General features: G+C 65.1%; 1 protein-coding gene across 8 annotated transcripts; it reads right to left on the bottom strand.

Moving 5' to 3' along the window:
* Positions 1–368: 368 nt before the first annotated feature.
* Positions 369–13,143, bottom strand: CERCAM (cerebral endothelial cell adhesion molecule). 8 transcript variants are annotated; one of them, XM_042786867.1, is made up of 15 exons: positions 13,099–13,143; positions 12,749–12,815; positions 9,597–9,770; positions 5,016–5,126; positions 4,690–4,807; positions 4,476–4,610; positions 4,184–4,388; positions 3,980–4,099; positions 3,767–3,843; positions 3,467–3,573; positions 3,214–3,346; positions 2,905–3,032; positions 2,625–2,828; positions 1,416–1,652; positions 369–792 (listed from the first exon to the last, which is right to left on the bottom strand). In XM_042786867.1, the coding sequence occupies exons 3-14, from the start codon at positions 9,668–9,670 to the stop codon at positions 1,418–1,420; spliced, it is 1,647 nt and encodes a 548-aa protein (XP_042642801.1). In that variant the 5' UTR covers positions 9,671–9,770; positions 12,749–12,815; positions 13,099–13,143; the 3' UTR covers positions 369–792; positions 1,416–1,417. The 8 variants fall into 8 exon arrangements, with proteins under 8 accessions (XP_042642801.1, XP_042642797.1, XP_042642796.1 ...); XM_042786863.1 differs by lacking the exon at positions 13,099–13,143 and adding an exon at positions 10,489–10,682 and having other exon boundaries at positions 12,749–13,072; XM_042786862.1 differs by lacking the exon at positions 13,099–13,143 and having other exon boundaries at positions 9,597–10,682; positions 12,749–13,072.
* Between the last annotated feature and the right edge of the window lie 377 nt (positions 13,144–13,520).

Genomic DNA, 13,520 nt, shown 5'->3' with positions numbered 1-13,520 from the left:
AGAGCTGGCCGCAACGGTGACAGATGCCGGAGCCCAGCAGGACTCGGCTGCACATCTCAGTGCTCGAGCTGGCGCCGGGTTTTCAGTCCCGAGGCTAAACCTAGCACCGGTGAGGGAAATCGTTTCCATCAGCATCCCCAGGGGAGAGCTGAGCCCCGTGGAAATGCCACCCACCTTTTCACCCGCGGACCCCAGCTCCAGCCTCCCTCTCCCACCCCACCTTCCTCCCTCCCTTTCCCCATTACAGATTTCATTCCCAAAGCAATCCCCAGACTCCGGCCACGGCAGCTCCGAGGTGACCCTGGCGGGGTATGCCCTGGGGACGTTACGTGGGGCAATGCCACCCAGCAGAGCCAGCACCCGGCACATCAGCTCCAACACAGTCTGCTTTAATCCTCCCTGGGCTTCAGCCCAGACACGGCACAGGCGAGGGACAAGCCCGGTTGGTGGCAGGAGGCCACGGGTGCCACCACGGGAGCCAGCCCCTGGCCTGAAAAACCCTCCCCCAAGTCCAAGCCAGCAGGAGACGGCAGAGTTGGTTTCGCTCAGGACGGTCCTGGAGACGTGTCCTCAGCAGACACGGAGCACAGCGCTCCCCTGGTCCCTCCATCTGGCAGGGAAAGGGCTCTCCAGGAGCCCTGGGGCAAATCCTGCCTTGGGTGGATCTGCCACGTGTAAGTTCGAAGGACCCTGGTGGGGACCGGTCCAGGGCAGCTGCATCTCTCAAGCAGGAGCGGGCAGGATGAGGCCACTGCCCTGCAGCACTCCCTGCTGGGTCACAATCCCTCATCCCTAGGAGGCAAGGACACAAACGTTAGCGGTCAAGGCAGGAGCAGCCCCGACGTGTTCACGCTTGAAGCAGAACCGGTGGGAGGGTTGTTTTTCAGCCTCCCCCGGTCTGGCTGCTCCCGGCGAGGCTCCGCTGCCAGCACAAACAACCTCAGACGGGGAAAGTCTGACCCGGCGTTAACCATGGCAGTGCTGCCTCAGGGCCAAGCAGGTGCTCGCCTGCCTGCACGGCCGCCCCGCAGCGACACGGCCCCGGGGGAGACCCGCTTTTGGGGGGAGCAAGCAGCACTGGGGTGAATCATTCCCCTGTGAGATGCCCCCAGCTCTCCCCAAACCAGCGTGGCTTTTGGAGGAGGCGAAGGAGTGTTGTGCCTTCCTTGCTTGAGGGGCTGGGGAGCAGCAGGACCCAGGCCCCCCGGTCCGCTCCAGCGCAGCCCGCCTGGAAGAGAAGGTCTTGGCTCTGTTTCCCAATGCTTTGAGTCTGATGGGGAGAGCGGCTGACAAACGGCAAAGAGAAACCAGGCATCTGGGACACATCCGAACGCGGGGCTCGCAGGGAGATGCTTCCCAGCCGACCTGTCCCCAGTCCCCGGCACCACGCGCCCGGCTCCCACAGCCTCGCTCACCATCAGAGCTCGTCGCGGGCGGTGGAGCGGAGGTGGCCAGCACCACCCCGTGAGTCCCTCAGGGTCTTCTGTGAGCCAGCCCAGTCGGTCTTCTTGGTGTCATCGTCCCAGATGGTGGAGGTCTCGGTGTCGCTCAGCCAGTTGCTCTCCCCAGCATAGTGGGTGGGATAAACCAGGAGGGGGTGAGCTGAAAACACCAGCAGGTCCCGAGGGGCAAAGTGCTGCTTGTATTCCTCGCTGGGGAAAGTGGAGCAGACCCGAGAGGAGAAACTGGCTTACAGAGCACGGCCCAGTGGAGAAAAAAGGGCTGAGAAAACCGTACCGACCACCCAGGGACAGTACCGTCCGGGGCAGGTGATGGGAAGGGACACGGGGTATCAGGGAGGGGATCTAGGGAAGGCAGCTGAGCTGGGAGGCTGCCCCACACCGCTGCTGCCTGCAGAGTCTGGCTGGGGAGGGACCATGAAAGGGATGGGACCATCCCTCCCCGCCAGCCTCGGCGGCACAGGGCTGGCTCTGGCACGGTGGGGGTCTCCGGCACAGCATCCCACCGGCCCAGCCCTGGCTGGCCCCAGGCGAGGGCTGTCTGGTACCGCTATCCCGGCGAGCATGGGACTCCCAGCTGTTCCTGGTTCACATCCAGAGCACTAATCCGCCCCTCCGTCCACCTCCAGCCTCCCTTTTACCCGCCTAATCCCTGTTTCACCATCCTGCTTGCTGGCTTTCCCGCCCGGCCTCTCCCCTGGGACACCCAGCCACCGGTGCTCACCCACCCCCTAAATTGCCTCCCCCTCCCCAGACGCAGCCTTGCTGCTGACCCCCCGCCCGGGAGGGGTCACAGAGGTGCCCCAAGATGGGGCTGAGACCCATAACCAGAGGTGGGGGACCACACAGCCCCCCAGCACCAGGGTACAGGGGTCTGCTCCCCGTGGGGCCAAGACCCCTGTGCGGGGCCAGCATGGAGCCCCAACTCCATCCCCATCACCGTCCCCCCACCCCGCACTGGCAGAGGGCCATTTTCCAGCGGCTGGCAGCCAGGCAGCGGTCGGGGGGGAATGAGCTCATGCTACAGATGTTTTCTCCAGCATGAGTAACGCCGGGGAGGGGGGGACCGGGTAGGACGGTGACGGCGGAGAAGAAACACATGCTCCCTCGCTGGCACAGCCGTGCTGCTCTGCCAGCACCCCTCCTGCACCCCCTGCTCCTTACTTGGGGTGCTTGTCGTACATGATGGGCAGGAACTCGTCCACCGGCAGCATTTTGGAGAGGGGCTCGGCAGCCAGCAGCTTCTGTGCCCCACGGTGGGAGATGGCGTAGGCCAGCGTCCAGTACGAGTACCCGGCCACCACCAGATTTCTCACCCCCTCCACGGGCGCCTCGTCCTCCGCATTCACCTGCTTCCTCCCCAGGTAGCTGCGGGGCAGCCAGCGAGCTGTGAGAGCCAACCCCAGGCACCCCCACCCCGCAGCCCCCCAGCCCCAGCACCTACATGAGGTCCCAATCCTGCTGTGCCCCCTCCAGCTCCTCCATCAACCGCTGCAGCCGTGCCGGGAAGGCGGCTTCAAAGCGCACATCGTCCTCAAAGACCACTGACCGCTCCAGCCCCCGGGACACGATCTGAGGGGAGCAGGAAGAAGTGCAAACCCATCCCAGCACTGTGCTGGGCCATACTGGGTCCAAGGGTCCTGCCAGACACACACCCCTCTCCCTAGGCCCTCCAGAGACCTGGCGATGCTCATGGGGTCCCTGCCCCATGCTGGTGGCCCTTAAGGACCCCATGGCCCTCACGGCACCGTACCTCCTTCCAGATGTTGTAGTGGCTGAGGAAGCAGCCAACCTCGCCCTTGGTGAGCGTGCGGCCAGAGAAGGGGTCGTAGTACCCAGGGAGCAGGTCCACCCCCAGCACCTTGATATCACTGCTGTTGAGGGTGCTGCAAGGCGAGGGACTGCATCAGCAAGGCAGCCCCCCTGCCCCAGCCACCCCCCCCCGTCCCCTCCCCAGGGTGACAGCAGGGGGCTGACGGAGCGGGGACATGTCCCCCCACGGTCACCTCCCATCCACGGCATCCACCACCTGCGGGGCGATCTCCAGCTCCCGCAGGGATGCCAGCATCCGCTGGCGCCGGTCCGGCCTCCGCACCAGGTTGATGAGGAAGACCTGGGGAGGAAGGGGAAAGCCCCGCCAAGGGAGCATATTGTCACGGGGGGGGGGGAGACACACAGCCTGCCCAGCCACTGCAGGACGGGGGACAGGGGGCTCGGTCAAAGCCTGTGGTGGGCTTTGCCATGGATGGATGCAGTCAGATGGATGGACGGGGGGGCACGGGGGGGGGAGTCCATTAGGCACCTACTTCATCAAAGCCCATTTTCGTGAGCGGCTTGGGGAGGAGGGAAATGTGCCTGGAGCGCTGCATGGGAGGGCCATCCACTGCAGAGAGAGGGGACACCCCTTCGGTGGAGCCGGGAACCAGGGCCAACAGCCCTGCCCCGGGGACCAGCCCCAGGTCCCCATCACCCCTGGGGTGGGGGACACCTCCAGGACCCCGCCGCCCACCGCCGCTCACCCATGGCCTCCAGCGTGAGATGCACAAAGTTGGCGCGTTCATCCTCCAGCGTCTGGTGGGCCTTCACGGGGACGTTGATGTAACCGAAGCGCTCCTGGTTGCACACACAGACCTCCGCGCCTGCCGGGTGGGTCGGCTGAGCACCACAGCCCCCCCTCCCAAATCCCCCCCCCTGCCCCTCCTTGGCCCCCCCACCACCCTCACCAGCCGCCTGGCAGGAGTAGGCGAAGACGATGATATCGTCGAAGGCCCAGGTGTAGTTGGGATGGGGTGGGTAGAAAGCCAACCGCGACGTCTCCTCCTTCCGCAGGTCGATCAGGAAGGTGGCGTAGACCATGGGGACAGAGAAGCAGCCCACCCGCTGCCGGTTCTTGGTGGGGAAGTAGTCAGCTGTCCGGCGGTAGTACCCCTGCGGCACACCGGTGAGACGCCTCCATGGTGGGGGGCTCTTCTGCCATGGGGGGGTCCCCTTCCCCGAGGCTTTTGGGGGACATACCTGGGGTGTGATGCCGCACCAGAAATTGGAATAGAAGGTTTGCGAGTCCAGCATGGGAGCCACCACTGACTTGTTCTGCGCCATGAGAAACTTGAGGGTCTGGTTGTTGGTCAGGATGCTGTCAGTGTCCACGAACTGGGGGGACAGCACAGGTCCTGGAGGCGTGGGGACGTCCACCTCAGCCCCCACCCCACTGGTGCCCCACGTCCCTTACCAGGACGTAGTCCGCCCGCTGCTCCCGGGCGTAGGTGAGAGCCTCCTGCTTCAGCCTCATCAAGTTTTCGTAGCGTTTGTCACTCCAGTGCTTGGGCCCGAGCTCGTCGGGGTAGGAGCTGGGCGGGGGGGCAGGCAGGGGTTAACCCTGCTCGCTGGGAACGCACAAACTCGGTGCACGCCGCTGCAAGCCTGCCAGCTGAGTCAGCCCAGCTCTGACTGTCCGCCAGCTCCTCCTGGCACCGTCCCCAGCTGGGGAACAGGGTCCTGCTCCGGGAGCCCCTCGCAGCCCACGCCTGCCCCCCCCCAGCACTCCCCCAGCCTCACCTGGGCTCCTCCTGCACCTTCCAGGCCACCGAGTGATAGTCCTTCCCCACCGCCCCCAGCCACTCCCGCAGTATAGCCGTCGTGTTATCCGAGTTGTGATCCGTTGCGCACCTGGGGTGAGGGGACATCAGCCCTCGGGGGTCCCCCCCCTCAAGGGACAACCACGGCCCCCTCCCTGCACTAGAAATGCTCCTGGGTCCAAGAGGCTGAGCCAGCGACAGACTCGCCTGGGCACGTAATATGTAATTTGAAAGAACTGAGGCTGCACTGGCAGGCGGGGGAATTTCTTTCCCGGTGCTGCCAGCCGGGCTGTCCCACAGCTCTCACCCCCCATCCCTGCAGCCCAGCGACAGCCCCGGCCACGCTCTCCCCATCCCAGCCCTACAGCTGCCCACCATGAACAGCATCAGAGCACAGCGGCTTTGTCCCCCCTGGCCCAGGCACCCCGCTGCACCCCACAGCACCCCTGTGCACCCCGCTGTGCCCCGCGGCTCTGGCAGCCAGAGGAAAGGTCTGCAAACAGGCAGCAAAAATCCCCCCTCCCCAGACTTTCCCATGCACAGCCACCGTCCCCAACTCTCCCACTGACCTCGCGACGACGTTTCTGGGGACCCCAGCACAGACGGGGCTGAGCCCCACATTGCACTGGGGCAACACCCCCCCCCCCCAAGTCCCCACACTCCCCAGCACCCTCAACCTGTCAAAAAGCCCCAAGCTGCCTCCTGGGCACTGGTGTCACTGGGAACCCCTGGGACGCAGGGGGCAAGGCAGGACCTGTGCCCCCCCAGCTCCCAGCTCTGGAGGCAGCTGCTCTTGAAACACCCCGCAAGCTCCTGGGGCCAGGGGCTCCCGGGGGCTGCAGCAGACAAAAGCGAGGAGCCCCCAGTCCCCCGCTGCTGGCAGCTGCCCGCCGCCCCAGCCCGGCAGCCCCTGCCAGGACCCCCCCCCCCACCAGCCACCGCCTCAGCTCCCCGCAAGAGCAGCTGCAGAAAAGTTTCCGACGAGCTCAGGCAAGAGACGGTGGCGGCGGAGGAGCGAGGAAGAGGGATGGAGGTCTCTCCCAGCCACCGCCGCCCGCCAGCATGGTAAAAGGGGGCTTGGGGGGGGCTCTTAGGGGAAGGGGGGGCTGGGGCCGAGCCCTGCAAGGAGGGGGAAGGCAGTGTCTGTCCCTGATGATGCAAAATCCCCCGAGCCCAGGGCTCCCCTCCCTCACCAGCCCCACAGATTCGGGAGGGGAAAGGTGGGGGTCTTGCCCCCTCCCCGTGGGGCAGCGCCCAGCCCCTCCCGGGTCCCTGCTGGATCCCACACCCGGGCCAGAGCCACCCCTCACTATTTGGGGCTGGGGGGTGGGAGGGCTGCTACCACCAGGGTCTTCGTTCTTCCCGGAGATCCCCGTCCCCCCATTCCCCCCCAGGTCCCCATTCCCCTAGATCTCTGTTCCTTCCACCGAGGCCCCCGTTACTCCACACTCACCCCGAGTCCTCAATCCCCCCACTCTCCCCAGCTCCCCATTCCCCTTCTCCCATTGCCCTTTGGGTGCCCATTCCTCCCGGCTCCCCATTCCCCCCATAGTCCCCCTTTATCCCTCAGGACCCCCTTCCCCCCCTTAGCATCCCCACTCCCCCGGGGCTCCCCGTTCCCCCCGGGGTCTCCGTTCTCCCAGCATCCCGGCTCCCCCCCGGGGTCCCCATTCCCCCGCAGCCCCTTCCTCCCCCCGGATTCCTGCTACCCCCCGCACCCCGGGGTCCCGGCTCGCTCCCCCCCCCCCCGGGGTCCCTGCTGCCTCACCACAGGGCGATGCTCCCCGCGGGATAGTCCAGGCGCTCCAGGGCTCCCAGGCAGTGCGGCAGCGAGTGCTGCGCGTTACGGGCCAGGAGGGCGAGAACCACCCGCGGGGGGACCGGCCCGGTGCCGGTGCCGGTGCCGGTGCCGAGCAGCAGGATCAGGGCGCAGAGCGGCCCCGCGGCGCCCATGGCGGCGGTGACGGGCGGGGAAGGGGCGGGCTGAGACCCGCCGCGCTCAGCGCACCCCAGCCCCCGCCCCCGGCCCGGCCCCGCCGCCGCGGAGAGCCCCAGAGGCGGCTTTGGGTTGGGTTGCTTTAAATAAAGCCGGTATCGGTAAACAGCACCGCATAGCCCACTGTCGCGGGGGGAAGAGGTCGGGGGAGGGGGGCATCCTCGGTCCCCTCTCGGACCCCCCTCCCTGAGGATGCTGCTGGGCATCCCCGTGGGGCCCCTGCCCAGCTTGGGGTTGGGTCCCCACGGTGCTCCGAGGGGTGGGTGGGTGGGTGGGAAGCGGACAAGTGGGCAAGTGGATTGGGGGGGGCAGGGGCGGGACGGGACGACACTCATGAATGGGGGGAAATCGTGGCCAGGGGGGCTGGTAGTCAGGGGGATCATGTCTGGGGGGGCGGCCTGTGGGTGAGAGGGGTTTGTATCCAGGGTGAGTCGTGGCTGGGTGGGCTCACAGCTCTTCCCCACCACAGGCCAAAGCAGCCGGCCTCACCAAGCCCTGTCCCACCCAGGCTGCCCCCCGTGACTGACCATCTGCAGCCCCCCAGGCGTGCCTGCAACGTGTCTGAGCCACAGGCAGCGCCGGGGCCTTTGGGACATTTTGGCTAAAACCACTGGTTAACCACCGATCCGTAAATACAGCCGTCAGCTCCCGGAGCGGGCGCAGGCTGGGAGGAGGCCTCGTCCTGGGGAGCAACGACTCCGGGCACCCCACCAGCAGTGCTGGGCACCCCTCGCTGTGGGGGGGACCCGAGTCCTGGTGAGCGGCCACAGCCACGCATGTCCAAAACCTGCACCCACCCGCAGCGGTGTGAGGGCCTGGGTGGGCGGCTGCTCTCTCTGGCTCCCCACGTCCCCCCACTCCCAGGGAACCCCTGGGAAGGCTCTGGTGGGGTGCAGCGAGGACATCGGGAAGGGGGATGTGAACAATCCAGCAGCACCTGAACGAAGCAACGGAGAGAGTGGGGGGACACGGGGGGCACCAGCGAGCCCTGCGGAGGCTGGAAGGAGAGAAAAACTCTGTTTACAGCCTGAGCTAGACAAGTATTTTGGGGACGGGCTCCCTGCCAGTGCGGCTGGGTGCTCCCGGGCAATGCAGAGGAGCTGCGGGAGGGGGGCAGGACCCCAGGAGCCGAGCACAGCCGGACCCCACCCGTGTCCAGACCCCACCCGCGTGTGCGCCCACCCCTGGGAGGGTTGGGCAGGGGGCAGCCCCTCTCCCCTCCGTGGGAGCCCCCCGAGCGCGGCCCCGCGGCTCGGGAAGGGATTAAACCGGAGGAAAGGGCCGCCGAACGGCGGCGGCGGGGCTGATCGCCCAGCCCACGGCTGGCCCCCGTCCCCCGGGGGACACCCCCCCGCCCGGCATCGCCCCCCCGCCGCCCGCCCCGCGCTTGGCCGCTGCTGCCACCTCCCGGCACCGCGGCCCGGCCGGAGCCGCCGGGTACGGGCTGGGTGGGCAGCCGGGGGCTCCGGGGCCGGTCACAGCCGGATCTGACCCCCTCGTCGCAGCTGCAACCTGTCCCCCGTGTCCCCACAGCCCTGCACTTCTTCATCCCCGCACCCCTTTGCCCCTCCAGCCCTGCATCCCCACATCCCTCCAGCCCTTCCCCTCCTACATCCCGCGTCCCTTTCCTTCTTCCTCCCTGCCTCCCTGTGTCCCCACATTCCCCCACCTGCGTCCCTTCACCCCTCCATCCCCACACCCCTTCCATTCTTCACCCCTATATCCCTGTGTCCCCACATCCCTCCAGCCCCTCATCCTCTCCCGGGGGTCTCAGACGGCCCTGCCCTGCCCTCAGCACCTGGGAAGGGCAGAGAGGGACTTCAGTGCTGCCCATAAGGATTTTGAGCAGCCTGGATCCCAGAGAGGCCAAGCAGGGCAGTTCCCAGCTTGCAGACTGCTATAAAACCCCACAGAGCCCTGACACCTCGCACTGCACTGGGGCTGGGGGGGGGCCTGAGCCTGGATGTGGCCCGGCCCGGGGCTGGGGCCAGCCCTGGGGTGCTGTTCTGTGAGCAAGAGCAACACCTGGTTGCTGCCAGCAGTTTTTTTCCCAGAAAAACCCCCCTGGTGTGCTCAGCCCCACCCTGGCCAAGCATGGTGCAGCCACCCACGGACAGCCACTGCCCCACAGCCCGCACCAAAGCTCTCCAGCCGTGGGCTGAGGGATTGGGGGGGGAGACGTTGCCCCACCCACAGTTCCACCCCCTCTGGGGCAGGCAGAGGACAGGGCTGCCATCACTGCACCCAAACGTGGGGAAACTGAGGCACGACCCAATGCATTGTGCAGCACACAGATGAGCCGGGACTGGCAGAGGGACAAAACATCCTGCACCCTCCCTTGTGAGGCAAGGGCAGAATTATCCCTGTCTTTGCAGCCGCCTTTACACCCTGCCTCCCCGCCGCAGCCCAGGTGCTGCAGAGCTCATGACGGACCCTCAGAGCCCACTGTGGGCCAGCCAACACCTTACAAGGAGTTTTGGCCATGCAGTGATTAAAAAAAAAAAAAAACCAAAAAAAACAAAAAACCACAAGTGAGCTAAGGGAGAAAGGGAAAATAGAGGTTACCTGCCAGGGCACCCACTGTGGGGTCCTTGGGGTGACAACCCACCCAGCTCTGCGCTGCGGCTCAGCACCTCCATCCCCACCGCTCTGCTAGCACAGGAGCAGGACTGGCAGGCAGGTGGCAGGTCCCCACAGGGCTCAGGTTGTCCCCACGGCTCCACACATCCATAGTGATACCTGTAACACAGAGCCAACATCAGGCCCGAAAACATCCCCCCCAGGAAAAGCGCCTTCCCATCCCCACGGTGCCAGGCAAGCAGCAGCACTGCATGATGTTTCCAGCAGTATGTTTTCTTTTTTTACAGGAAAAAGTTGCTTTTGACCCAGGGCTGAGGTTTCTGGCCACCTCCTGACTCTCTCCACCCCTTCCTTTAAATTTTCTAGATTTTCAGCAAAACCTTTGAAAAGCTCCAGGTTCCTCAAACGTCACTTTTTTTTTTTTTTTTTTCTGATTTGAAAGGCTCAGGTTTGGTTGCAAAAACTAAATATATAAAGATATAGATATATATAAATAGATAGACATATAAATGCAGAGATTCTGTGTGCATGTGCATGGCCAGGGAGTTGGTACAATGCTCCTGACCATGAACAATCTTTTTTAAGCTTATTTCACAAGAAAACACATCCCGGGGGTCCAGCTGGCTGCCCAGGTCCATGGTGTTCCTGGGTGCCCCCACGGGTCCCCACTCCCACGCCATGATGCTGCCCAAGTGACACCATCCTCTCCAGACCACTGCCGCAACCCGTCCAGCCTCGCAATCCCAGCCCAGCTCCCAGGTGGGGAAACTGAGGCACAGAGCCCACACAGCCGCCCTGCAGCTGCCTGGCTAGCGGGGACCCCGGACCCGAGGGAGTGTCTGTGACCCCGCCATGCTCCCTGCCCTGCAAGTCCCACATCCCGAGCTGATCCAGCTGTTCCAGATGTTTTCGCCACCCTCCAGCTGTTGGGTAGCTCAGGAGGCCGGCTCTCCCCTCCCAGTTGGGTTTTCCTTCCAGGTCTCTGTTAAACCCATCTCATCCGCAGGCGCCGTTCCGCTTTCCTCCTCATCAGCCTGCTTCCGCAGCGGGAAAAACTATGGATCTTCCCACCTGCAAAAATCCAGGGGGGTTTTGGCCATCCTGGGGGGGATTTTGGCCACCTGGGGGGGATTTTAGCCCACCCAAGAGATGCTCTGCCAGAGTAGCTGGAGACCGGCAGGAACAGCGTCCCCATCCCAGCTGCTGGAGGCAGGGAGATCCGTTCCACCCGAAATGGGGCAGAGACACGTCTCCAGCCCCGGCGCCCACTGGGCTGTGTCTCCCCCACACCTCGGCCTGTCGGGAGACAGCCTGGGGTGCTCCTGACGAGCTCCGAACTTTGAGGAGGGTAAAGCTTCCCCAGGGACCCTTCTTGGCTGGGAGCAGGGAGCTGGGGGCGTGAGGGATGCTCTGCTCCACCTGCAAGGCACCGCCGTGCTTGGAGCCACGTTTGAGCCGTGCAGCGGCCAAATCCTGACCCTCCTGGGTGGTGCAGCCAGCTGAGCCCCAGAACGGTCCCTTTTCTCCCCCCGCTGTACCACATCTGTTGGCATCAGAGCCAGCGTTGCCCAGAGCCGGCGTTCCCCAGTTCTGGGTGCCAAAGGGGACCCCAGGCACCCATCAGCTTTGGGAGCAGGCAGAGGGACTCCCCCCTCAGCAAGGGGAAACTGAGGCAGGAGGCCAACCCCAGGCTGCCCTGGCCCCACTGGGCAGGGAGAGGGCATGCACCCTGCTGGAGCTTCACCCCAGGGTGCTGCTTTCCGTCACCCTGCAGCGTCCCCTCGGAGGGACAGAAACAGAGGGGTACCCCGAAAGGATGGGGGTGTCCCCCCCACACAACACACTGACCCGTGCACTGCCATCCCCTCCGTCCCCTCCTTCCTTTCCCCCCCAGTGGGGCTGGCAGTCGGTCCCATCCCAACCCGGGGCAGCTGTGACCGAAAACAAAGCTGTCCCCTTCGGCACAATACCCTTCTGTCCCCCCCCCCAGATGCTGACCGCTGGGGTGGGCAGTGGCCGGGCTGGAGGCGTCGAGGGGCTGTGCCAGGCCCCCGCTGGCAGGGGACAATGTTGGCAGTGATGGAGAGTAGGTATTTCAAAAGGTTTTGTTTTCGGGTTGACCCGCCGAGCCGGCGTGACCCCGCAGCCCCCCACCCAGCCCTGCTCCTCCGTCCCAATAGAAACCGGCCACATTCCTGACCTCGGGAGAGGGGGGGGGGAAGTTTCAAACCTCCCCGGGAAGGAGACAATGGGGGTGTCAGGGCCGTGATTTAGGAGGGGGGGCTCTTTCCATCACAAAGGCGAGACAAAGGCGCTCGGCGCTGGGAAAGGGGCTTCGGCGGCAGCTCAGGAGCGGGGCCATGGTATTGTGCCTGGCCAGCCGGCCTCAGCAGCAGGGCAGCCAGGGCCCACTGGGTCCCACCGGCTCCCGTTGGGTCCCATTGGGTGCCACCAGGTCCCACCGGGTCCCACTGGGCCCCATCGGGTGCTACAGGGTCCCCCTGGGTCCCATCAGGCTCTCCATCCCAGCCCCTACAGTAGCTCGTCCTGTGGCCACCCTGGGGACGAGGGTCTGGTGGTTTCGTGGGTGTCACCATCACCCATGGTGGGAGGGAGCAAGTTCCCCAACCCCACGTGGGACATCTGGGGCACCCCAAGCTCCCCACAGCACCCCACGCCAGTGGGGAAGGCCAGGGACCAGCCTGTCCCAGGGGGGCTGTGGGCACCCCATGGGTTGGGGTTCAGACCGGGGCCAGGCAGCCATCCCCAAACCAGGGGGGGACACACAAACTCAGAGCCCCGTTCCCCCCCCCACACACACACCCCAGCCCTCCCCGGGTGTTCGGGGCCGGGGTCCCACTCTCCACTCCCCGGGTGAGGGATGAGCAGCTCCTCTGTGCTCTGCTCAAAGGGGCTTTGTGCACCCCGGGGCCGCCGGCGCCCAGCACCACCCGCCGCCGCCGGCACCCTGCCCACACCTCGCAGCCTGCGCCCCCCCCTCAGCCCCCCTCTTTCCAACTGCCCCCTGCCCCAACCCTCCTCCTCCATCCCTGAGGGGGCTCAACCCCAAATTGTGGCAAAGCTCCCCCCACCCCCAAAAAAATCTAGGAAACTGCTTAAGCAGACGCCCAACTTACAGTATCCTCTGCCGCCGAGCTGAGCCCACGTCTCCGGCCAGCGTCCCAGTGCCGAAGGGCTCGGAGCCTGCACGGAGAGAGGATATTTTTACAGGAGAAATATTTTTCTCCTGGTGCTGGATGGCTGATCCAAAGGAAAAGCTGGAAACAAGTTCATTGGCTTTTCTCTCGCTCCCTCTCCTTGCCCTAATTTTTATTTTCCTGGCAGCTGGCGGGAGGAAGGGAGCTGGCAAGGTGATGCTTTTTTGGGAAGAGGGGGACTGCTGGTGAAAGAGGCATTCACCACTCCGGGAGCCTGGGAAAGCCGGGAGCCGGGGGGCCGGCGGGAGGGCGGGAGCCTGATCACCAACCGAGGCTGACCGGCGTGCCGTGGCTCGTGGCCGTGCCGTGGCTCGTGGCCGTGCCGAGACTGGCCAAGCGGAGGCCGGTGGCAGGTGGAGGGGCGCCGGCGGGATGCACCAGAAAACCAATGACATCATGTTGTGGGGTTGGTTTTGTTGTTTTTTTTTTTTTTTTTTTTTTTTTTTTTCTCCAGGATGAAATGTAATTTGCAGACGACTTCCTCGGCCGCCCGCAAGCGCTGGGGCTCCGCGGTGAGGAGCAGGACGGGTCCCTTCAGGACACACAGGCGCCCGCCAAGGGAGTGCAGGGCTGGGCCTGGGCTTTATTTTTTCCCCCTTTTGGGCCAGAAAAACTACATTTTCATCCCTAACCCACCGGTGCCATGTGAGGGGCACACAGAGAGCAGGTTTGGCCGGTGGCTGAGCAGACT

The sequence above is a fragment of the Tyto alba genome, unplaced genomic scaffold, assembly GCF_018691265.1.
Source record: "Tyto alba isolate M040663 unplaced genomic scaffold, T.alba_DEE_v4.0 Super-Scaffold_11, whole genome shotgun sequence".
NCBI classification, from domain to species: domain Eukaryota; kingdom Metazoa; phylum Chordata; class Aves; order Strigiformes; family Tytonidae; genus Tyto; species Tyto alba.
This window is presented reverse-complemented; position numbering and strand designations above follow the sequence as displayed.